The sequence below is a fragment of the Diabrotica virgifera genome, chromosome 8, assembly GCF_917563875.1.
Source record: "Diabrotica virgifera virgifera chromosome 8, PGI_DIABVI_V3a".
NCBI classification, from domain to species: Eukaryota; Metazoa; Arthropoda; class Insecta; order Coleoptera; family Chrysomelidae; genus Diabrotica; species Diabrotica virgifera.
In genome coordinates, this window is record NC_065450.1 from 77,127,314 (window position 1) to 77,149,954 (window position 22,641).

The 22,641-nt window shown below is 35.9% G+C and overlaps 1 protein-coding gene across 1 annotated transcript in view; it reads left to right on the top strand.

The window, feature by feature from the left end:
• The window catches only part of LOC114332187 (monocarboxylate transporter 13), a 118,438-nt gene that overhangs the window by 59,581 nt on the left and 36,216 nt on the right, over nucleotides 1-22,641 (top strand). The window contains exon 4 of the mRNA XM_028281925.2: nucleotides 3,352-3,573. Within this exon, the coding sequence (XP_028137726.1) occupies nucleotides 3,352-3,573 (222 nt within the window). The remainder of the gene's footprint in view (nucleotides 1-3,351; nucleotides 3,574-22,641) is intronic.

A 22,641-nucleotide genomic window follows, 5' to 3' on the forward strand; every position in this document is an offset into this window, starting at 1 on the left:
TGCCTAAGACAGGCTATCTTCTGGAGTTTCGGAGGAATCAAATGGAGTAATCAATAAATGGATTACTCTTAGGTTTTTAAATCCAGAAGATGTCCTATCTTAGGTACCAGTTGCTCCTGTGTCTGTGCTGATCGCGTATTCGTGTTCAGCAACCCCAAAAACCTATAGCTAATCCGTTTGCAGTAATGTAGTACCAAAGACCCTCGAAACTCCAGGAGCTCCTTTCATTTACATTCGAAACAGGTACTCCGGGAGTCGGTTCTGGTGGCACATTCGTGTTTAGCGACCTCAAAAAACCCTCCAGTAATTCGTTTGCATCAATTAAATGCCGAAAACCATCGAAACTCTAAAAGATGACGTCCCTTGCAGTGGCCCTGGCCACCACGTCCTCCGGAGGTCAATACTGATGTTTAGCGATCCCAAATATCCATGAGTAATCTGTTTATATCAATTTAATGCCGAAAACCCTCGAAACTCTAGAAGATGACGTCCTTTGAAGGTCAAGGTCAAAGTAAAAGTCGCCATTGGATAGCCAGGAAAAAATCCTAGACTACTAGTACTTTTCCTTGATCCAAACTTCTACATGTTGACAGATAACCAGTAACTCTGGGAATTGGAATACCCAGTAAATCTTATAATTTTCCGAGTTTGGCCTCTATATCTTGAAAATCCTTCATACGATTGAGTTGTGCCCATGAGAACTTTTTATCAGGATGCTTCAAAGAGTATTTTCCCAAAGTATGAACGAAATCCACTGGGACCTAATATCCATAAGGTCTGTGCGGGGTACTTTAAATACCTGGCAACGTGGCTCTTTGAAGACTGGGCATCGGACAGGGAAGTAAAACGTCGCATTGAGTAAGGTCGACAAGCTTTAGTAAAATTCAGGAAGGTATTGACCTGTTCAGAGTTCGATTTTCAACTGAGACTAAACTAAGTGCTACGTATGGTCGGTGCTGCTATATGAGTAGACGGCTAGACACTCAAAACCAGGGATATAAACAGATTATGGTAGGGGAGCAAAGTATGCTAAATGTGCAGTCACTCGAGCGTTATGGGGACCTATTGGGTTGTGGAGAGTAGGTCCTAAAACCAAAAAAAGTTAAGTAAAGTTTTCCATTTTAGTGGGCGCTTGCTTTTTTTTAATTTAGTTTTTCATTTCCAAAAATCGGTTTTTCCGATTATAACGCCATCTATGCATAATTCGAAAAAATGTTTCGAATAAAAGTTACTTATTTTTTCGAAAGGAATCCAAATCTGCAATAAAAAATGGGGGCTCCTATTTAAGATTTTAAAGTAACCCCCCACCCCATCTCTGTGGGGGGTAGTGTTTAGTGCCATTCGATAGATTTCTCAAAAATATTAAATAAGTGTATTTTACAGTTTTTCGATCTGATGTTCATTTTGCGAAATATCGCGGGATTCGTATTTAAAATATTAAATTTACCCCCCACCCCTATCCGTAGGAAGTCGTGTTTGGTATAATTCGATAGATTTTTAAAAAATATTGAGCACATATTTTTTAGTTTTTCGATCTGTCATTCATTTCGCGAAATATTCGCTTTTCACCCATTTCCTTACGCCCGGCTCAAATCGTCAGATTTTTGAAGTATATACTCTTTTGCATGTAATTAACTCACCTTATCTTAATCTGACAATTTCGAGTTTTTTTAAGGATACATTTTTTTTTTCGGGCCCCCCTTAACGAACTCCCCTGTGTTAAGAGCCAATATGTGGTATAGGTACATCTGCAGGGTACCAGGTTTCTCCCCATATGATAATCTGACGCGCTCGAGTAACTGCAAAAATCCCCGCTTGGGCTCCCCTACCATTAGAAGCCTTCGAAATGTGGCTTTATCGCCGTATCCTAAAGATACCATGAACGACGAAAGTCACAAATGTAGATGTCCTTAAGAGAATCAACCAAGAACGCCAACTTCTCGAAACCATCAAGAACAGGAAAACGGCGTGTCTAGAGTGGCGCACCTTGAGTTTTTCTCTGGGGGTGGGGATTGGCTTGGGTACAGAAATTTTTTTGTATAGTTTTTTAAAGACAAGTTACATTTTCCTACTATCCTTTATATGCCCTGGGAGGGGTTTTAACAGCCAAACCCCCCCTGGGTGCGCCACTGTATCTAGTTCACATCATGCGAAACGAAAAATACCAGTTCCTTCAAGCTTATAATCGAGGGTAATAAAATTGAAAGCAAGAGAGGAATAGGTCGCAAGAAAATGTCCTGGCTCCGAAACATAAGGCAATGGACAGGGATCAACGACATACAATCTCTGATACACGCAAGAAACAGAGAGTTAATAGAAAATGTGATCGCTAACATCCATTAGTGGATTTTCATCTGAAGAAGTTTTTGGGGTCGCCACCCTTGTCTCTCGGTCGCCATATTGGAAAGGAGTGCACAGGGTTTTAATTGAAAAATTCGAAAGTAAATTACACACAATGACGCCCATTCTGACTCCTGTTTTTTCGCAAACATTCGCCTTCGATACTGAATTAGATCCTGAAAAAAGATTTCTAAGTCGAAAACAACTGAGGGGGCCAGACGAAAAAGGGTTCAGTGCAGTTTTGATAGTTCTGAGAGAATCAGCTTTAAAGTTGTTTGAGTTTTATAAATTCTAGGAGGTAATAAACTAAAATATGTCTAGTGTACAATGTACTCTAAAATGATAAAAATATAAGGGTATATAATTACTCTAACTATATATCATTCCTTTTTTTTTCAATTATTTATTAAAAAAATGGTACTTGAATCGGTACATGGTGTTAATAAATGTTACTGGTAAAACGGTTCAAGTGCAGATATTAACTACATATATTACTAATCATTTTTGTCCCAGCTGTTATTCACAGTGCAGTGTAACTACAACTGGCACGTTGCGTAATACTTAATTAGTCTTCAAAATTGGTCGCAAATCTAATATTTATTTACTTGAAATTAATCCTGTATTAACATGTGTTTACACATTACAAAATACTAAAAATACCTTTGTGGTAAAATGGTTCAAGCGCACTTAAACCCGTTTATTACTAGATATTTGTTTTTACAGAATACTAAAAATAGTCTTGTGATAAAACGGTTCAAGCGCACGGTTAAACCTGTTTACTACCAAAGCAAACTGCAATTGTTTTCAGTGAACTAAATGTAATGGCAATAGATGACGACTGTAGGGCGAAATATACTTAAATTGTTTTACTAAAAAGTTCTAATACCATTTAAGTATGCGAATTTGTACTTAGAGTAAAATTTGAAAAAAGTGCACGTAAACCCTTTTACTTCTAACGCGCCCTCAATTTTTTTTATATATGTATATATTTCAGTTGTATATATATTTCAGAAATGGTACGATGGTCTTATGGTTATGGTGAAGGCTTTTTCCAGCTTCTCATTATTTTTGGATTTACATTTCCTGTTATTGGCTTTAACAACGCTCCTCGCTGGTACATGGTTCTTGATTCCATATTTTTATTTGGTGGATCATATGTTGGAAAGTGGCTACGACGACAATCAAGCATCAGTGGCTGTTTCAGTAATTGGATTTATGAATATTGTAGGGATGGTGAGTATCGATATTTTTCATTAACAGACAAAACAGACAAGCCACTCTGCAGCACTACTGAGTGGATCCACAAAGTGGCTTAAGCAGGCGATTTTGTAGCCCCAAAGAAACACCTGAATAAATTTAAATAAAGCGAGGAGTCAGGCAAGGCTGCTATCACCTCTATTATTTAACGCCTATTCCGAAGAGGTAATTCGAGAATCTCTGGAGGATGAAACGGTCGGCATAAGAGTAAATGGAGTCTTAGTTAACAACATCAGATATGCAGATGATACAATAATAATAGCCGATAGTTTACAAGACCTGGAAAGACTCATGAATAAAATAGTAAGGTGTAGTAGGGAGTACGGACTCTCTCTCAACATCAAAAAGACGAAGTTTATGAAAATTAGTAAAAACAGCCATAAAACTAACGAAATCTTGATAGTAAAGGGCAAGCAGATCGAAAGAGTAAAAAAGTAGACTTACCTAGGAACACTTATAACAGAAAATAATGACTACACTGCAGAAACCAAAGTCAGAATCGAAAAAACACGTTCTATTAATTTTATAAAAATGAAAAAGATCCTATGTGACAAAGATTTAACATTAGCTCTTAAAGTACGCCTAACAAAATGTTACGTGTACAGTGTAATATAATATGGAGTGGAATGATGGACGTTAAATCTAGAGACAATGAGACAACTTAACGCCTTTGAAATGTGGACCTACATAAGAATTATGAGGGTTTCCTGGGTAGATAAGAGTTACGAACAATGAAGTACTGAGAAGAATAGGTAAAGAGAAGAAAGTTGAACTAACAATTAAAGAAAGAAAGCTACAGTATCTCGGACATGTGATGCGAGGCGAGAAATATGGCAGCCTGAGACTCATAATGTAAGGAAATATAGATGGCAGAAGAAATATCGGAAGAAGACGAATTTCATGGCTGAAGAACCTAAGAGAATGGTTTGGATGCAGCCCAAAACCCCTATTTAGAGCTACTGCTTCAAAAATTAAAATAGCTATGATGATTGCCAACCTCCGTAGCGGAGATGGCACTTGAAGAAGAAAAAATGATTTCGTAATGGACGCCACAGTGGCGAGGATCAGCGATAGAGGCGTCCATTACAAAATCATTGGCGCTACAAAATCGCCTGTTTAAGCCACTTTGTGGGTCCACAGAGTAGCGCTGCAGGGTGGTTCGTCTGTTTCTGCGCTAACAGATCCATTTGTTAAATGTTTTCTCGGGACAGGTAAACTGTAAGGGTTGTATACAAGGTGTGTAAAAATTTTAGTAATAGGGTGTTTGTTAAAGAATAGGCCATAGCTTAAATCTTGGATTCCTGAGCTTAAAATAGGTCGAATTCAGGGCCTATTTTACCACTAGGCCAGTGAGGCACCTGCCTCGGGCCCGCATTTTAATGGGGCCCGGAAAGATCATCAAAAAATTTTTATTGTAATAAAATAAGATAAATTTTCAAATTTGTCAACTGTGGTGAACCACATGAGCCCACTTTGAAAATCTTTCTACGTATCATCCACAGTAGAATCAGAGATAAATGTGAAGAAGACCAGGATGAAACACAATTTGGCTTCAGAAATGGACTGGGAACCCGGGTCGCACTCTTTGCACTAAATGTATTATTGCAGAAATGCCGAGATCAAAGGAAAGACGTATTTTCTGTATTTATTGACTATGAGAAGGCCTTTGATCGAGTACAACATCACAAATTATTTAAAATATTAAAGGATTAAGGAGTTGATAGTCAAGATGTACGAATCATAGAAAAATTATACTGGCGTCAAACAGCCACAGCTTGCATAAAAAGAAAATCAACAGAAATATGCAAAATACAAAGAGGTGTCAGACAGGGTTGTATACTGTCCCCACTGTTATTCAATTTATATTCAGATAGAATATTTAAGGAAGCGCTCCATATTTTGGAATGTGGTGTGAAAGTTAATGGAATTCTGATAAATACAATCAGATATGCAGACGATACAGTTATTTTAAGTGATGATATGAATAGATTACAACACCTTTTAAATGCTATTGACACAGTGGGAAGAGAGTTTGGCCTAAACATAAACTGTTCAAAAACAAAATACATGGTATTTAGCCATTTGGCCCATCAAGATTCAGAGTTATATGTTGATGGTCATATAATTCAAAGAGTACCCAGTTTTAAATATCTTGGTTGCCATATTACTGAACAACTAGATCCAGATAAAGCGATAAAATGTAGAATAGAGATAGCCCGCACGACATTTTTAAAAATGAGGTCATTCTTCTGTAATGATAACTTGCAACTTAAACCTCGAAAGCGCATGATTAAATGTTACATTTGGTCAGTCCTCTTGTATGGTGTCGAAGCATGGACATTAAAAATATCGACCATTAATCGTTTGGAGGCCTTTGAAATGTGACTGCACAGACATACACTGAAAATACCATGGACGGCTACTCTGACAAGTGTGGCAGTCCTTAAGAGAGCAAATGCTGCCCGCGAGCTGCTTGATAACATCAAATATAGAAAGATGGCCTATTTTGGACTCGTAGTAAGGGGAGACCTGTTTAATATTCTTCAACTTATTATGATGGGTAAAATCGAAGGACGCAGAGGAATTGGTAGAAAGCAGGCCTCTTGGTTGAAGAATATCCGGGAGTGGACAGGAATAAAGAAAGCAGAACAACTATTTAGAATAGCTCGAGACAGAAACAGTTTCGCCATGTTAATCGCCAACTTCAAGAGGACTTGAGAGGGCATGTTAAGAAGAAGGTCTTAGAACAATTAAAAAATTTGATATCAATATTAACTCATTAACTTCATTATTATTATTAAATATTTAGGGGCCCGAAAATTATGTAGTGCATCGGGCCTGATTTGAAGTAAAATAGGTTCTGGTCGAATTAAGCTAACCTACCTTAGTACGAAAGTTGATAATAACGAAATACAGGATGTCAAAGTTAAACTTTTATTTTATTCTTGAATATTTCCTGATAGGCACCGGATAACTACATGAAATTTGGTAGACGGGGGTTTTTTGGAACGAGAAATCTAAATTCGCCACCAAAAATGATGTATTACCTATAGGGCCCCACATACGTCTTTCAGCGCTGATTTAATACGTTCAATTTTTTTTATTCCCCACTCTACATATTTTTGAATAAAAAATTTTGGTCTCTTAATATTTTTATTTAAAAAAGGAATACTACAATCATCTCGCTAACCTCAACTGTTTTCGAGATAAATGCATTTTAAATCTGCGATGCAACATAATTTTTTGCATATCATTGCAGTAGTTACACCCGAAAAATAAACGTGAAACCATAATAATTGTGCAAGTTCTCATATTTATGTCATTGCATCGCAAATTCCATTTGAAGGAATTTGCGTTACATTTTTGGATATTATTATGGTTTTAAGTTTATTTTTCGGGTGAAACTACAATGATATTATGCAAAAAATTATGTTGCATCGCAGATTTAACACTTTGGCTACTGGCTATAAATTTGAAGTTTTTTGTCAGAAACTGAAACGATATTTTGGTAAAATTCACAATATTTAATACTAAAAACATGTAAATATCAACATTTAGGTATTTTTTTGAAAAAAAATCATGTGTAAGGGCCGTGTCAAAAAATGGTACACACAGTTTGTGGCAGAAATAAATGCGTAATTATCTTCTTAGAAACTGTGTGTACCATTTTTGGACACAATGTTCATTTTTTTGCTTGACAGTAATGAGTGTCAAAAAAGCAGTTGGTACACAAAAACTTATCACTGCATGCTAGACAAGATGTTTTAACACGTTTTGTTTCTTTTGTAGCAAAGTTACGTCCATTTCTAGCACTATTATTTTTATAATATCTTGTACAACGACCTCTCTGTTCCACTTCGGAAAGTTTGTGATTTCTTTCTTGGTTAACACGACGATCATCCAAATTTTTCATCTGAATATTTTGATTACGAAAAATTTCTGAGGCGATTTCTTCTCTAAATTTAGTGATACTTATCTTTTTGTTTGTTATAGCCTCGTATGCAGTATGTGCATTTATAATAGATGTGTTAACCAAAAGTTCAATTGAAACTTTCCTATACCACTTAATACCACTACTCACTGCTGATGAATATGATGCTTTTTGATCAGAGACGTCTATAAATGATTTCACATTATTATACTGCACGATTGTGGAAGGCTTTCTCACGACACCCCTTTTTGTTGGCACGTCCACTATTTCAGGCACAGACTCCGTAGTGAGAAACATGACATCTCTTTTGTCTTTCCATTTTCCAATTATGATTTTACTGTTACTCTGTCTCATGACTAATTCACCCCTTTTTAATTTAGCCTCACTTACTACTTTTGGATTATGCTTCCTGTGTTTTCTCAGTGTGCCTATTAAATGTGTATCTTTGTACAGAAGTTCGTGTGCTAAATTCACGCTAGTGTAATAATTATCTGTGCACAAAACGCGACCTGAATGTAAAAGTGGTTCCATAAGCTGTAGCACCACTTTTGTACCAATTGGCTTTTCATTAGGTGTTTGCTCTTTTCCTGTATAAATTTTAAAATTGTATGTGTAACCTTTCACTCCACATAGTTTAAATAATTTCACACCGTATTTGTGACGCTTCCCCGGTATATATTGGCGAAAGCTCAGTCGTCCTCGAAAAGGAATCATCGTCTCATCTATACACACATTCTTGTCAGGAGTATATGCTGATTGGAACTTCTTGATTAACAAATTTTGCAAGGGAAGGAATTTTTTGAGCCTATCATCTGAGGCAATTTCGTTGTTTGAGAAGTGCAAATTGGACAAAAGAAGCTCAAACCTTATCCTGGACATGTGAACAAATTTTCCAATTTCATTTTTGTACAGCATATTGGTGCTAAAATAATCTTTCAAAGTGGGTTTACGATCCAAACCCATCCATATTAGAAGACCTAAGAAAACAAAAATTTCGGATTGATTTGTGTTTCTCCATTGTCCCAATAATGCTGTTTTTGTTAATGTTTCATTTGTAATTCCTGATACTATTTTCTGTTCAGCATATCTGTTGGTTTCCTCGGCAATAAGTGATAAGATATCGTTGTCAATAAATAATTTATAAAAATGAATTGGATGATCTCCTTCCCTTTGTGCAAAAAAACTTTGGGAGAATCCTGAATCTTCCGTGAAAGTAAATGTGTTCAAATTACCTACAAAATTATAAACTCAAAACTATAAAAGTGAATACTAATTTATATACTACCTGCACAATTATTCCAAATGATATTAGGATTAGGATTATTTAAAAAATTATCAGGTTCAGAATCGTTGTTGAGAGATTCTAGATCAGATTCGAATTCTAACTTTTGCCCATCACTGTTAGTTTCTAAATTAGAGGAAGAAGAACACGAATCTTGATCATTTGGATCATCTATATCCATAGCATCATCATCATCATCTTCACTAATAAACTCATACTCCATTTCACTCATATTCTCGGCTATTTCACGTAGTTCAGCATCACTTAATTTTTTATTTGACATTTTAAGTACTAATTTTAGAACCGTAAACACACAAGACTAATATTGCACAAACAACAAGTTTCTGCAAGTCAGAAAATGGCCATAATATGCCATCTGCTGAAGGAATCTCAAACTGCTCCGCCATAATTTTAAAAAATCGGTCATAGTACAGCCATCTGTTGATTAAGTCCCAATCTGCTTCGCCAGAATTTAGCAGTAAACTGTAGGAACCTAGATACGCATTTAAAACCATCAGAACTGTGTTCACCAAATGTACACACAGCTTGAAACATTACCATTTCATGTGACCAAATTTGGTACACGCAGTTTCTGGTAAACATCAACTGTGTACCAGAAATGGTACACACAGTAGCCAAAGTGGCGTTTATCTCGAAAACAGTTGAGTTAAGCAAGATGTATGTAGTATACCTTTTTTTAATAAAAATATTAAGAGCACAAAAGTTTTGACTCAAAAAGTATGTAGAGTGGGGGATAAAAAAAATGAAGACATTTAATCAGTGCTGAAAAACGTATGTGGCGCCCTCTGGGTAATACATCATTTTTGGTGGCGAATTTAGATTTCTGGTCCCAAAAAACTCCCGCCTACCAAATTTCGTGTTGTTATCCCATGTTAAGTGAAAGATTTGGACTTCAAGTAAATATATCAAAAACTAAATTTATGAAAAATTAAAAATGAATAACCATTTTCAATTTCGTTGCAAAACGAAAATACAGCCGAACCATATTCCAGTCCAATCAGAGAGTGCTGCAAGCACCTCTACCGGTTTCGAAACTTATTAGTCTCTCATCAGGAGGCACATATGCTGCTCTCCCTGATCCAACCAAAACAAACCCCAGCGTGCAGTCCCGAATTGCAACGAACGAAATGGCATAGATGCCCTAGCGGCAACTGCTAGCAAAAGACTAAGTTTTCACTCTAATGGCATATAACATATCCCACCAGAATGAAAACAATGGGAACCTTCTCTGGTTACACCTCCGAGGCTTCTACAATTTGCAAGCCATACGGATGCTGAGACTAAGGAAGATGAGGGAATTCTACAATTTACAATTCACGTCACATCTGCTCAGCGCGGTAAAGTTCCAACGAGACTGGTTCCCTTCATACTCCACACAGAGTAAATGTAAATCAAAAATGAATAACCATTTTCAATTTCGTTGCAAAACGAAAATACAGCCGAACCATATTCCAGTCCAATCAGAGAGTGCTGCAAGCACCTCTACCGGTTTCGAAACTTATTAGTCTCTCATCAGGAGGCACATATGCTGCTCTCCCTGATCCAACCAAAACAAACCCCAGCGTGCAGTCCCGAATTGCAACGAACGAAATGGCATAGATGCCCTAGCGGCAACTGCTAGCAAAAGACTAAGTTTTCACTCTAATGGCATATAACATATCCCACCAGAATGAAAACAATGGGAACCTTCTCTGGTTACACCTCCGAGGCTTCTAGAATTTGCAAGCCATACGGATGCTGAGACTAAGGAAGATGAGGGAATTCTACAATTTACAATTCACGTCACATCTGCTCAGCGCGGTAAAGTTCCAACGAGACTGGTTCCCTTCATACTCCACACAGAGTAAATGTAAATCAAAAATGAATAACCATTTTCAATTTCGTTGCAAAACGAAAATACAGCCGAACCATATTCCAGTCCAATCAGAGAGTGCTGCAAGCACCTCTACCGGTTTCGAAACTTATTAGTCTCTCATCAGGAGGCACATATGCTGCTCTCCCTGATCCAACCAAAACAAACCCCAGCGTGCAGTCCCGAATTGCAACGAACGAAATGGCATAGATGCCCTAGCGGCAACTGCTAGCAAAAGACTAAGTTTTCACTCTAATGGCATATAACATATCCCACCAGAATGAAAACAATGGGAACCTTCTCTGGTTACACCTCCGAGGCTTCTACAATTTGCAAGCCATACGGATGCTGAGACTAAGGAAGATGAGGGAATTCTACAATTTACAATTCACGTCACATCTGCTCAGCGCGGTAAAGTTCCAACGAGACTGGTTCCCTTCATACTCCACACAGAGTAAATGTAAATCAAAAATGAATAACCATTTTCAATTTCGTTGCAAAACGAAAATACAGCCGAACCATATTCCAGTCCAATCAGAGAGTGCTGCAAGCACCTCTACCGGTTTCGAAACTTATTAGTCTCTCATCAGGAGGCACATATGCTGCTCTCCCTGATCCAACCAAAACAAACCCCAGCGTGCAGTCCCGAATTGCAACGAACGAAATGGCATAGATGCCCTAGCGGCAACTGCTAGCAAAAGACTAAGTTTTCACTCTAATGGCATATAACATATCCCACCAGAATGAAAACAATGGGAACCTTCTCTGGTTACACCTCCGAGGCTTCTACAATTTGCAAGCCATACGGATGCTGAGACTAAGGAAGATGAGGGAATTCTACAATTTACAATTCACGTCACATCTGCTCAGCGCGGTAAAGTTCCAACGAGACTGGTTCCCTTCATACTCCACACAGAGTAAATGTAAATCAAAAATGAATAACCATTTTCAATTTCGTTGCAAAACGAAAATACAGCCGAACCATATTCCAGTCCAATCAGAGAGTGCTGCAAGCACCTCTACCGGTTTCGAAACTTATTAGTCTCTCATCAGGAGGCACATATGCTGCTCTCCCTGATCCAACCAAAACAAACCCCAGCGTGCAGTCCCGAATTGCAACGAACGAAATGGCATAGATGCCCTAGCGGCAACTGCTAGCAAAAGACTAAGTTTTCACTCTAATGGCATATAACATATCCCACCAGAATGAAAACAATGGGAACCTTCTCTGGTTACACCTCCGAGGCTTCTACAATTTGCAAGCCATACGGATGCTGAGACTAAGGAAGATGAGGGAATTCTACAATTTACAATTCACGTCACATCTGCTCAGCGCGGTAAAGTTCCAACGAGACTGGTTCCCTTCATACTCCACACAGAGTAAATGTAAATCAAAAATGAATAACCATTTTCAATTTCGTTGCAAAACGAAAATACAGCCGAACCATATTCCAGTCCAATCAGAGAGTGCTGCAAGCACCTCTACCGGTTTCGAAACTTATTAGTCTCTCATCAGGAGGCACATATGCTGCTCTCCCTGATCCAACCAAAACAAACCCCAGCGTGCAGTCCCGAATTGCAACGAACGAAATGGCATAGATGCCCTAGCGGCAACTGCTAGCAAAAGACTAAGTTTTCACTCTAATGGCATATAACATATCCCACCAGAATGAAAACAATGGGAACCTTCTCTGGTTACACCTCCGAGGCTTCTACAATTTGCAAGCCATACGGATGCTGAGACTAAGGAAGATGAGGGAATTCTACAATTTACAATTCACGTCACATCTGCTCAGCGCGGTAAAGTTCCAACGAGACTGGTTCCCTTCATACTCCACACAGAGTAAATGTAAATCAAAAATGAATAACCATTTTCAATTTCGTTGCAAAACGAAAATACAGCCGAACCATATTCCAGTCCAATCAGAGAGTGCTGCAAGCACCTCTACCGGTTTCGAAACTTATTAGTCTCTCATCAGGAGGCACATATGCTGCTCTCCCTGATCCAACCAAAACAAACCCCAGCGTGCAGTCCCGAATTGCAACGAACGAAATGGCATAGATGCCCTAGCGGCAACTGCTAGCAAAAGACTAAGTTTTCACTCTAATGGCATATAACATATCCCACCAGAATGAAAACAATGGGAACCTTCTCTGGTTACACCTCCGAGGCTTCTACAATTTGCAAGCCATACGGATGCTGAGACTAAGGAAGATGAGGGAATTCTACAATTTACAATTCACGTCACATCTGCTCAGCGCGGTAAAGTTCCAACGAGACTGGTTCCCTTCATACTCCACACAGAGTAAATGTAAATCAAAAATGAATAACCATTTTCAATTTCGTTGCAAAACGAAAATACAGCCGAACCATATTCCAGTCCAATCAGAGAGTGCTGCAAGCACCTCTACCGGTTTCGAAACTTATTAGTCTCTCATCAGGAGGCACATATGCTGCTCTCCCTGATCCAACCAAAACAAACCCCAGCGTGCAGTCCCGAATTGCAACGAACGAAATGGCATAGATGCCCTAGCGGCAACTGCTAGCAAAAGACTAAGTTTTCACTCTAATGGCATATAACATATCCCACCAGAATGAAAACAATGGGAACCTTCTCTGGTTACACCTCCGAGGCTTCTACAATTTGCAAGCCATACGGATGCTGAGACTAAGGAAGATGAGGGAATTCTACAATTTACAATTCACGTCACATCTGCTCAGCGCGGTAAAGTTCCAACGTGAATTGTAAATTGTAGAATTCCCTCATCTTCCTTAGTCTCAGCATCCGTATGGCTTGCAAATTGTAGAAGCCTCGGAGGTGTAACCAGAGAAGGTTCCCATTGTTTTCATTCTGGTGGGATATGTTATATGCCATTAGAGTGAAAACTTAGTCTTTTGCTAGCAGTTGCCGCTAGGGCATCTATGCCATTTCGTTCGTTGCAATTCGGGACTGCACGCTGGGGTTTGTTTTGGTTGGATCAGGGAGAGCAGCATATGTGCCTCCTGATGAGAGACTAATAAGTTTCGAAACCGGTAGAGGTGCTTGCAGCACTCTCTGATTGGACTGGAATATGGTTCGGCTGTATTTTCGTTTTGCAACGAAATTGAAAATGGTTATTCATTTTTGATTTACATTTACTCTGTGTGGAGTATGAAGGGAACCAGTCTCGTTGGAACTTTACCGCGCTGAGCAGATGTGACGTGAATTGTAAATTGTAGAATTCCCTCATCTTCCTTAGTCTCAGCATCCGTATGGCTTGCAAATTGTAGAAGCCTCGGAGGTGTAACCAGAGAAGGTTCCCATTGTTTTCATTCTGGTGGGATATGTTATATGCCATTAGAGTGAAAACTTAGTCTTTTACTAAATTTATGATCATCAGCAAAAATAAAATTAGAGACGTCCAACCACTTATCAATATAATACACCAGTGGACCGATTAAAACAGTATAACTATCTTGGAACAATAGTAAACGAACAATGGGATCACTTACAAGAAATAAAATGTAGAATAGAGAAGGCTAGGATTGCATTCAATAACATGACCAAACTCTTTAAAAGCCACAACCTTAATCTGGAGATAAAAATAAGGCTCCTACGATGTTGTATCTTCTCAATATTGTATTACGGAATTGAATCCTGGACACTCACTGAAGCAATGGAGAAAAAACTTGAAACCTTCGAGATGTGGCTATACAGGCGAATCCTAAGGATATCATGGATGGACAAGATAACCAACGAGATCGTATTACGAAGAGTGGGCAAAGAAAGAGAGGTGATGTATACCATTAAAAGGAGAAAGTTAGAATATCTCGGACACATAATGAGAAACGGCACTAAATACAGATTACTGAAGGTAATCCTTCAAGGTAAAGTATTCAGAAAGCGAGGAATTGGGAGAAGAATATCATTGTTAAAGAACCTGAGAAAATGGTTCTCCACAACAACAACTAATCTATTTAAAGTATCAGTTAATAAAATAATTATAGCCAGAATGATCGCCAATATTCGAAACGAATAGGCACTAAAAGAAGAAGAATCCCATGCTTGTCAGGAAATTTTTAAGAATAAATAAAATGAAAGTTTAACTTGGACATCATGTATGTATTTCGGTTATCAAGTTTCATACTAAGGTAAGTTAGCTTAAATCGACCTATTTTAAGCTTTGCGATCTAAGGTTAAGCTATGGCCCATTCTTTACCACCCTGTACATATACATATGAGTATGAGCAATATTTTTACTTTTCGACCACTCTTTGTACCATATCTATACAGGGTGTTTCATTGGTAAAGTAACATACGTTAACTGTAGAAAGAGGACACTTAGGCGGTCTCAAAAATACCATACTTAATGGGTCTTACTCCATTAATAACAAAGATACTGGGTGTTTTATCTATTTTGCCATTTTCTTAATTGGTTCATAACTTTTTGACCACACTGTATATTTAGTTTATATTTGCCACGCAAATATCATTTAAGGCGTACAATAAATTAATTTATTTACAATTGTAAAAATCCATGTCCGGCTTAAAAAATATTGGAAAAATATTCCGACCCCAAAACAACACCCTGTACAATAAATTTTTTTAAAATGGATTTTTCAGTTGAAAAGAGGATAAAAAACTAAATTTAGTGGTATACTTTGAATTTTCGGCAAAATGATTTTTCTGGTGAAATTTGGAATTTGAATTCTGAAATTAAGTGAATTGCGAGAGCTCTAAGTAGAAAAAAATTGAAATACAGCTTACAACTTGTCAACCACACTGTATATTGATTTTATATTTAACATGCGAATATTATTTTAGGTGTCCAGTAAATTAATTTAATTAAAATTATAAAAAATCCAGGTCCGGATTAAAAAATATTTTATAAATGTTTCAACTCAAAAAAAACACCTTGTATGTTAAATTTTTTTAAAATGGATTTTGCATTTGAAAAGGGGATGAAAAACAAAATTAGTGGTATACTTTTAATTTTCGGCAAAATGATTTTTCTGGTAAAAATTTGTATTTGAATTCTGAAATTATGTGAATTGCGAAGCTCAAAGTAAAATAAATTAAAATATGACTTAATTTTAATTAATACCATTATTTAATCTAAATTGGTAAAATATTAACATTTGCACACATAACAATAATTTTTGATGACCCCCTCTGTGGCTCAGTGGTGAGAGCGCCTACCTTTGGATCGAAAGGTCCGAATGGTCGTGAGTTCGAATCTCACCAGGGTCAGAAATTTTTCGTTTATTATAAATTAATAAATGAAAATAGTTTCTGTCCTTGTGGGATCGGTACTCACCGGAGAGAGCGCAGATGTTCGGATACAATTAGCGTCTCTTTGCAAAGACAATGACGTCGACGTTGCAATGTAACAAGACACTTACTCAACACACACACAGTACACATGACGCTAGGTACCTAACTACAAAAATTTACCGTACCTACGTATAAAAAAAAATAATTTTTGATGGTGGTAATTTTGAATAAGTACTTAAGTTTTGAATAGTGATTATGCTGCAAATTTTCGCTGTTTTGTTATAATTTTTAGCTATTTTGTTGATTAAAGTGATGCATTCTTTATTGACACTTTATTACTTATTCATTATTTAAAGATGAATATTCACCAAAAACTATTTTTCACACATAATAAAAAAACACTAAATTATTAACATTTTACCAACTTACATTAAATAATGGTATGTATTAATTAAAATTAAGTCGCATTTTAATTTCTTCTACAAGAGCTCTCGCAATTGACATAATTTTAGAATTCAAATTCAAAATTTTACCAGAAAAATCATTTTGTCGAAAATTCAAAGTATACCATTAATTTTGTTTTTCATCCTCTTTTCAAATGCGAAATCCATTTTAAAGAAAATTAATATACAAGGTGTTTTTTGGGGTCGGAATATTTATACAATATTTTTTAAACCGGACCTGGATTTTTTATAATTGTAAATAAATTAATTGATTGGACACCTAAAAGAATATTCGCGTGTTAAATATAAAATCAATATACAGTGAGGTTTACAAGTTGTAAGCTGTATTTCAATTTTTTTTCTACTTAGAGCTCTCGCAATTCACTTAATTTCCGAATTCAAATTCAAAATTTCACCAGAAAAATCATTTTGCCGAAAATTCAAATTATACCACTGAATTTAGTTTTTTATCCTCTTTTCAACTGAAAAATCCATTTTAAAAAAATTTAATGTACAGGGTGTTGTTTTGGGGTCGGAATATTTTTACAATATTTTTTAATCCGGATCTGGATTTTTTACAATTGTAAATAAATTAATTTATTGTACACCTTAAATGATATTTGCGTGCCAAATATAAAATAAATATACAGTGTGGTTAAAAAGTTATGAACCAATTAAGAAAATGGCAAAATAGATAAAACACCCAGTATCTTTGTTATTAATGGAGTAAGATCCATTAAGTAGGTATTTTTGAGATCGCCTAAGTGTCCTCTTTCTACAATTAACGTACGTTACTTTCCCAATGAAACACCCTGTATATCTCAGGGCTGAGTTATATATTTTAGATTTTAGCGCAAGGTCTCATTTTTCTTGATATAATTTCAACTTTTTGTGACATAATTTTCGGAACCGTAAAATATACATTGGATTTCATAGGTTAAGAAGAACAAAACAGCTTAAACTAATTGCCAAAATTTAACTAAACCAGAAAAAAATGTAGAAACCGGCAAATGAAAGGGTTTTTAAATAACTCTCAAACGGAAATTTGCAAATTAAATCCATCTATCTAGTATATACGATGATACAGCTGTTTAAAAATAGCCAGATTTTCAAAAAAATATTTTTTTATCAGTTTTAAACTAATACAAATATAGTAGTTTTTCCTGACAATCTCAAATTACATAAAAGTTTAGGTGAATATTATGTACCTATGTTTACTATTAGTAAACAGAGTAAACTAAACAAAGTGGAGGCTACATATATGTAAATATTTTTAAATGTAATAACAAAAATATATCGAAAACATTGAAAAAATGTGATAACGCAATAAAAAATAGATTGCTAAAACTTACCGTTAAAACAAAATCTACGTAGAACAAAATCTCCTATTCTCCTGGTCTGCATCAGCATCCATTACTCGTAAGCCGGTGCTTCTCTGTATCCTTTCAACGATAGTTCGCGTGAATCACTCCGGACATCTTCTGATCCCAGCGGCGACCAACTCATTCTGACACATATACACACCATCACCAAACAGTTCCTATTAGTTGGCCATCAAGAAGTCTAAAGAAGAGATTTTGATGATTCCTCTTCAATTTACAGCACTTGCGCTGCTGCTAATGTAGCTTTCTTACACTTTAGCAATTCCATCTTGCTCCTCTTCGTTGATCTTGTTTTGTCCCTTCTTTTGTTCTTTCTTCCTATCAAAATCCCTCTTTCAGACAACTTTTTGGCAGCACCCGGATCAGCCTTGAACAACTTACTCCGGTCTCGAAACTCGAAAGACTCACAGATTAGTTACGTTTATTGACCACTTAGAAACTGTCAATTGTGTCAATGATCCACTCTTATATCTCACTGTTATCAAAATCTCGCTCTCACTCTTTCTCTGTGGAGTCCCTACCTTTAATAAATATTTCAATATTTGATCTTAAATTATTATAGTAGTAATTTTGTATTTCAGTTTATTTATGTATATTTTTAATAATTGAACTATTATTAATTTTATTTTATATTATTATTTAAACTATTATCTATCTCACACATCCACCAGAAATAACTATACTGTTACCTTTACCGATAATAACGACCCGATATTAACGGCACGGCACTGAATGCTGTAATAAAAAAATATTTTTCTATGGATACTATAAAATGTGCAACTTGTCTCACTACTTACATACATTCAAAATGAACAATTTCTCAGGCAGTGAAAAAAGTCGGCCATTGCAGTGAGAAATATTTTTTCTCACGGGTTCACCGTTGGTTTACATACATATGATCGCCATTTCCATGGTAACATGCACAATACAAATACAATTATTATTTTTGTCAAACAAAATGTCAAACAACTTGTCAAAACTTACCTTTTAAGACTGTTTAACTGTGGATTATAATTTTAAATAAATAAAGTATATAAATATTAAGGCATATAATACATATACCTAAAAGCACCTAAATTATTTAATTTTGAAGTTTTAACTCTTGACAAAACGCATCCATAGAAAAAGTACAGTGTACAACACGAGAGAAAATGACATATTTCTCTCTCGCTCGATTTGTTGGCACTCGTGTCAACAAACTTCTGCGCTTGTGAGAAATATGTCTTTTTTCTCTCTTGTTGTACAATATACTATTGTTAGAACATAGATTTATTTTGCGTCATATACAGGGTGTTTGGTAAATAATGGGCCATAGCTTAACCTTAGATTCCTTAGCTTAAAATAGGTCGATTTAAGCTAACTTACCTTAATACGAAAGTTGATAATAACCGAAATACAGGGTGTCAAAGTTAAACTTTTATTTTATTTATTTTTGAATAATTTCCTGACAGGCATGGGACAACAACACGAAATTTGGTAAGTGGTGCTGGTATTATACAATCTACTAAATTATGTTAAACAAACGTTTCTGGCTACTACCAGAGGCGTACGATGGGGGAACGTGAATGATTGACCCTTCCCAAATTCTACGCCACTGGCGGAATTGCTATTTTAGTGCAATTTTTTAAATCTCCAATATTTTTTATGTAAAAAACATACTCTTCATTCGTAACGATAAAGCCATTAGTTTTCGAGATATTTGAAGCTAAAACGAAGGAGCATAATATGTACATTAATCAAAATAAGTGTGCCTTTTCATTTTTAACTTGAAATATCTCGAAAACTCATGACTTTATCGTTACGAATGAAGAGTATATTATTTGCATAGAAAGTATTAGAGAATCTAAAAATTATGCTAAAATAGCAGTTTCATCAGTGGCTTAGAATGTGGGAAGGGTCAACCATTCACTTTCCCCTGTCGTACGCCTCTGGTATTGACCACAAACGATTATTTAACATAATTTAGTAGGATGTACAGTACCTACACTTTGTGCCAAGTACCATAAGGATATGTCAAATAGTTTTATACTATCGGGCACACATAGTTCTTAAAGTTTTAAATAAAGAATAAATTATTTAAAAAAAAAGAATACTTTAAAATAATTTGACATATCCGTATGATACTTGGCACAAAGTGTAGGCACTGTACACCCTACTAAATTATGTTGAATAATCGTTTCTGGCTACTACCAGAGGCGTACGACAGGGGAAAGTGAATGGTTGACCCTTTCCAAATTCTACGCCACTGATGAAACGGCTATTTTAGCATAATTTTTAGATTCTCCAATACTTTCTATGCAAATAATATACTCTTCATTCGTAACGATAAAGTCATGAGTTTTCGAGATATTTGAAGTTAAAAATGGAAAGGCACACTTATTTTGGTTAATGTATTATGCTCCTTCGTTTTTAGCTTCAAATATCTCGAAAACTAATGGCTTTATCGTTACGAATGAAGAGTATGTTTTTTACATATAAAGTATTGTAGAATCAAAAACTTGCACTAAAATATCAATTCCGCCAGTGGCGTAGAATTTGGGAAGGGTCAACCATTCACGTTCCCTCGTCGTACGCCTCTGGTAGTAACCAGAAACGTTTGTTTAACATAATTTAGTAGATTGTACAATACTAGCACCTCTTACCAAATTTCGTGTTGTTGTACCATGCCTGTCAGGAAATATTCAAAAATAAATAAAATAAAAATTTAACTTTGACTTTGTATTTCGGTTATTATCAACTTTTGTACTAAGGTAAGTTAGCTTAAATCGACCTATTTTAAGCTCAGGAATCTAAGGTTAAGCTATGGCCCATTCTTTACCAAACACCCTGTATACAAGAATTAAAAATTAGTATCATCAAAAATGGATTCTCCTAAAAATGGATCCTAAAAAACTATTCATAAATTCCGTGGTCAAGAAAAATGAATGAAATATTGAGAAGAATCCAAAAAAACCTTAAAAAATTTTATCCGAGCCAAAAACATTGATTTTTACAATTTGTTTTAAAAACTACAGGTAAAGATAAATGGAAAACTAACACAGTTTATACCAGTACAAAGCGGAGTCAGACAGGGTGACTCGTTAAGCCCACTGCTCTTTAATATAATAATGGACGAAATAATAGAAGCAGTACGTAAAGGTCATGGTTACCGAATGGGGAACAAATAAATCCAAATATTATGACGCCGAGACAGAAGACGATCTCCAAAGATTAACAAACATCTTCAATACAACAGCCAAGAAAATACAATATGATAATATCAGCAGAAAAAATCAAATGTATGAAAACATCTAAATACCCACTACGATGTAAAATCGAAATTGATGGGAAAATAATAAGCAAGGTTTAGATATCGGGGAATAGATATAACTAGTTACGGAGATGTTAAAGAAGAAGTACGACAACAAAGCTTAAAAACAAGTAAAGCGGCGGGATCTCTTAATGACACAATCTGGAAGAACAAACACCAAACACCTAAGACAAGACACAAAAGCAAGAATCTATAAAGCAGGAATTAGACCTATATTGACATACACGGCGGAGACAAGACCCTGACACATCTAAAACGAGACGACTACTAGAAACAACAGAGATGACAATACTTCGACGAATATCAGGGAATAGGGAGAGAAGCGAAAACATAAGAAGATATGCAATGTAGAAGACATAAATGGATGGGTGACAAAACGGAAACAGGAGTGGAACGCATTAGTAGAATAGCAGAGGATAGGATAGTACGAATAGCACGAGATAAGTCACCAAATGGACGAAGAAGTATTGGCAGACCAAGAAAAAGATGGTGCGATAACTTAAACAATTTAGGAGGCTAATATTGAAGAAGCAACAGGTTTTAAAGCCTACATACAAGAAGAAAAAAAAGAAGTTTTAAAAAAATTGTTTAAATAAATTATTACTACTTTCCAGATGGGCTACCTCTTGAACCTTATTATGGGGTTGTGAAAGTGATTATGTAAAAAAATCTCATCTGCAACCAGTGAGGGTATTTGTTACTCTATTTAGCGGGCTTCAGAAATAAATACCATCGTACCATCAGTCTAATGTGCCACATACTCAAAGTATTTCTAAAGATTATTCATCGTAGAATATACAAAAAGTTAGAACAGGACATTGGACAAACTCAGTTCGGATTTAGAAATGCTCAAGGAACCAGAGAAGCATTATTTGCAGCAAATGTGCTAATACAGAGATGTTTAGATGTGAACCAGGACATCTATGTCTGCTTCCTAGATTATAACAAGGCATTCGATACGGTGAAACATAATCCGTTAATAAAACTACTGAGAACAAATAACATCGACACACGGGATATAAGAATAATAAATAATCTGTATTATGAACAAGAAGCTGTCATAAGAATAAATAATTTAAACACCAATAAAATAAAAATCAAAAGAGGCGTTAGACAGGGCTGTGTCTTGTCGCCATCACTGTTTAATGCATACTCAGAAGAAATATTCAAAAAAGCATTAGAAGATGAAGTAGCAGGCATAAAAATAAATGGCCTACCCATATGTGAAATTAGATACGCCGATGACACAATACTAATAGAAACTATTTCAGATCTACAAAGAATTTTAGATAAGGTTGTTGCAACGAGTGAAGAATTTGGTCTGTCACTAAACATAAAGAAAACGAAATTCATGGTTATATCAAAGAAAAATATTAGAAACATAAATCTACACGTAAATAATAAGACGATAGAACGAGTTCAGAATTATAACTATTTAGGGACAAACATTAGTGAAACAAACGATTATACCAAAGAAATCCGAATTAGAATAGAAAAGGCTAGAAGTGCATTCACTAATATGAAACAAATTTTATGTAGTAGAGACTTCAGCCTAAATGTTAGAAAGC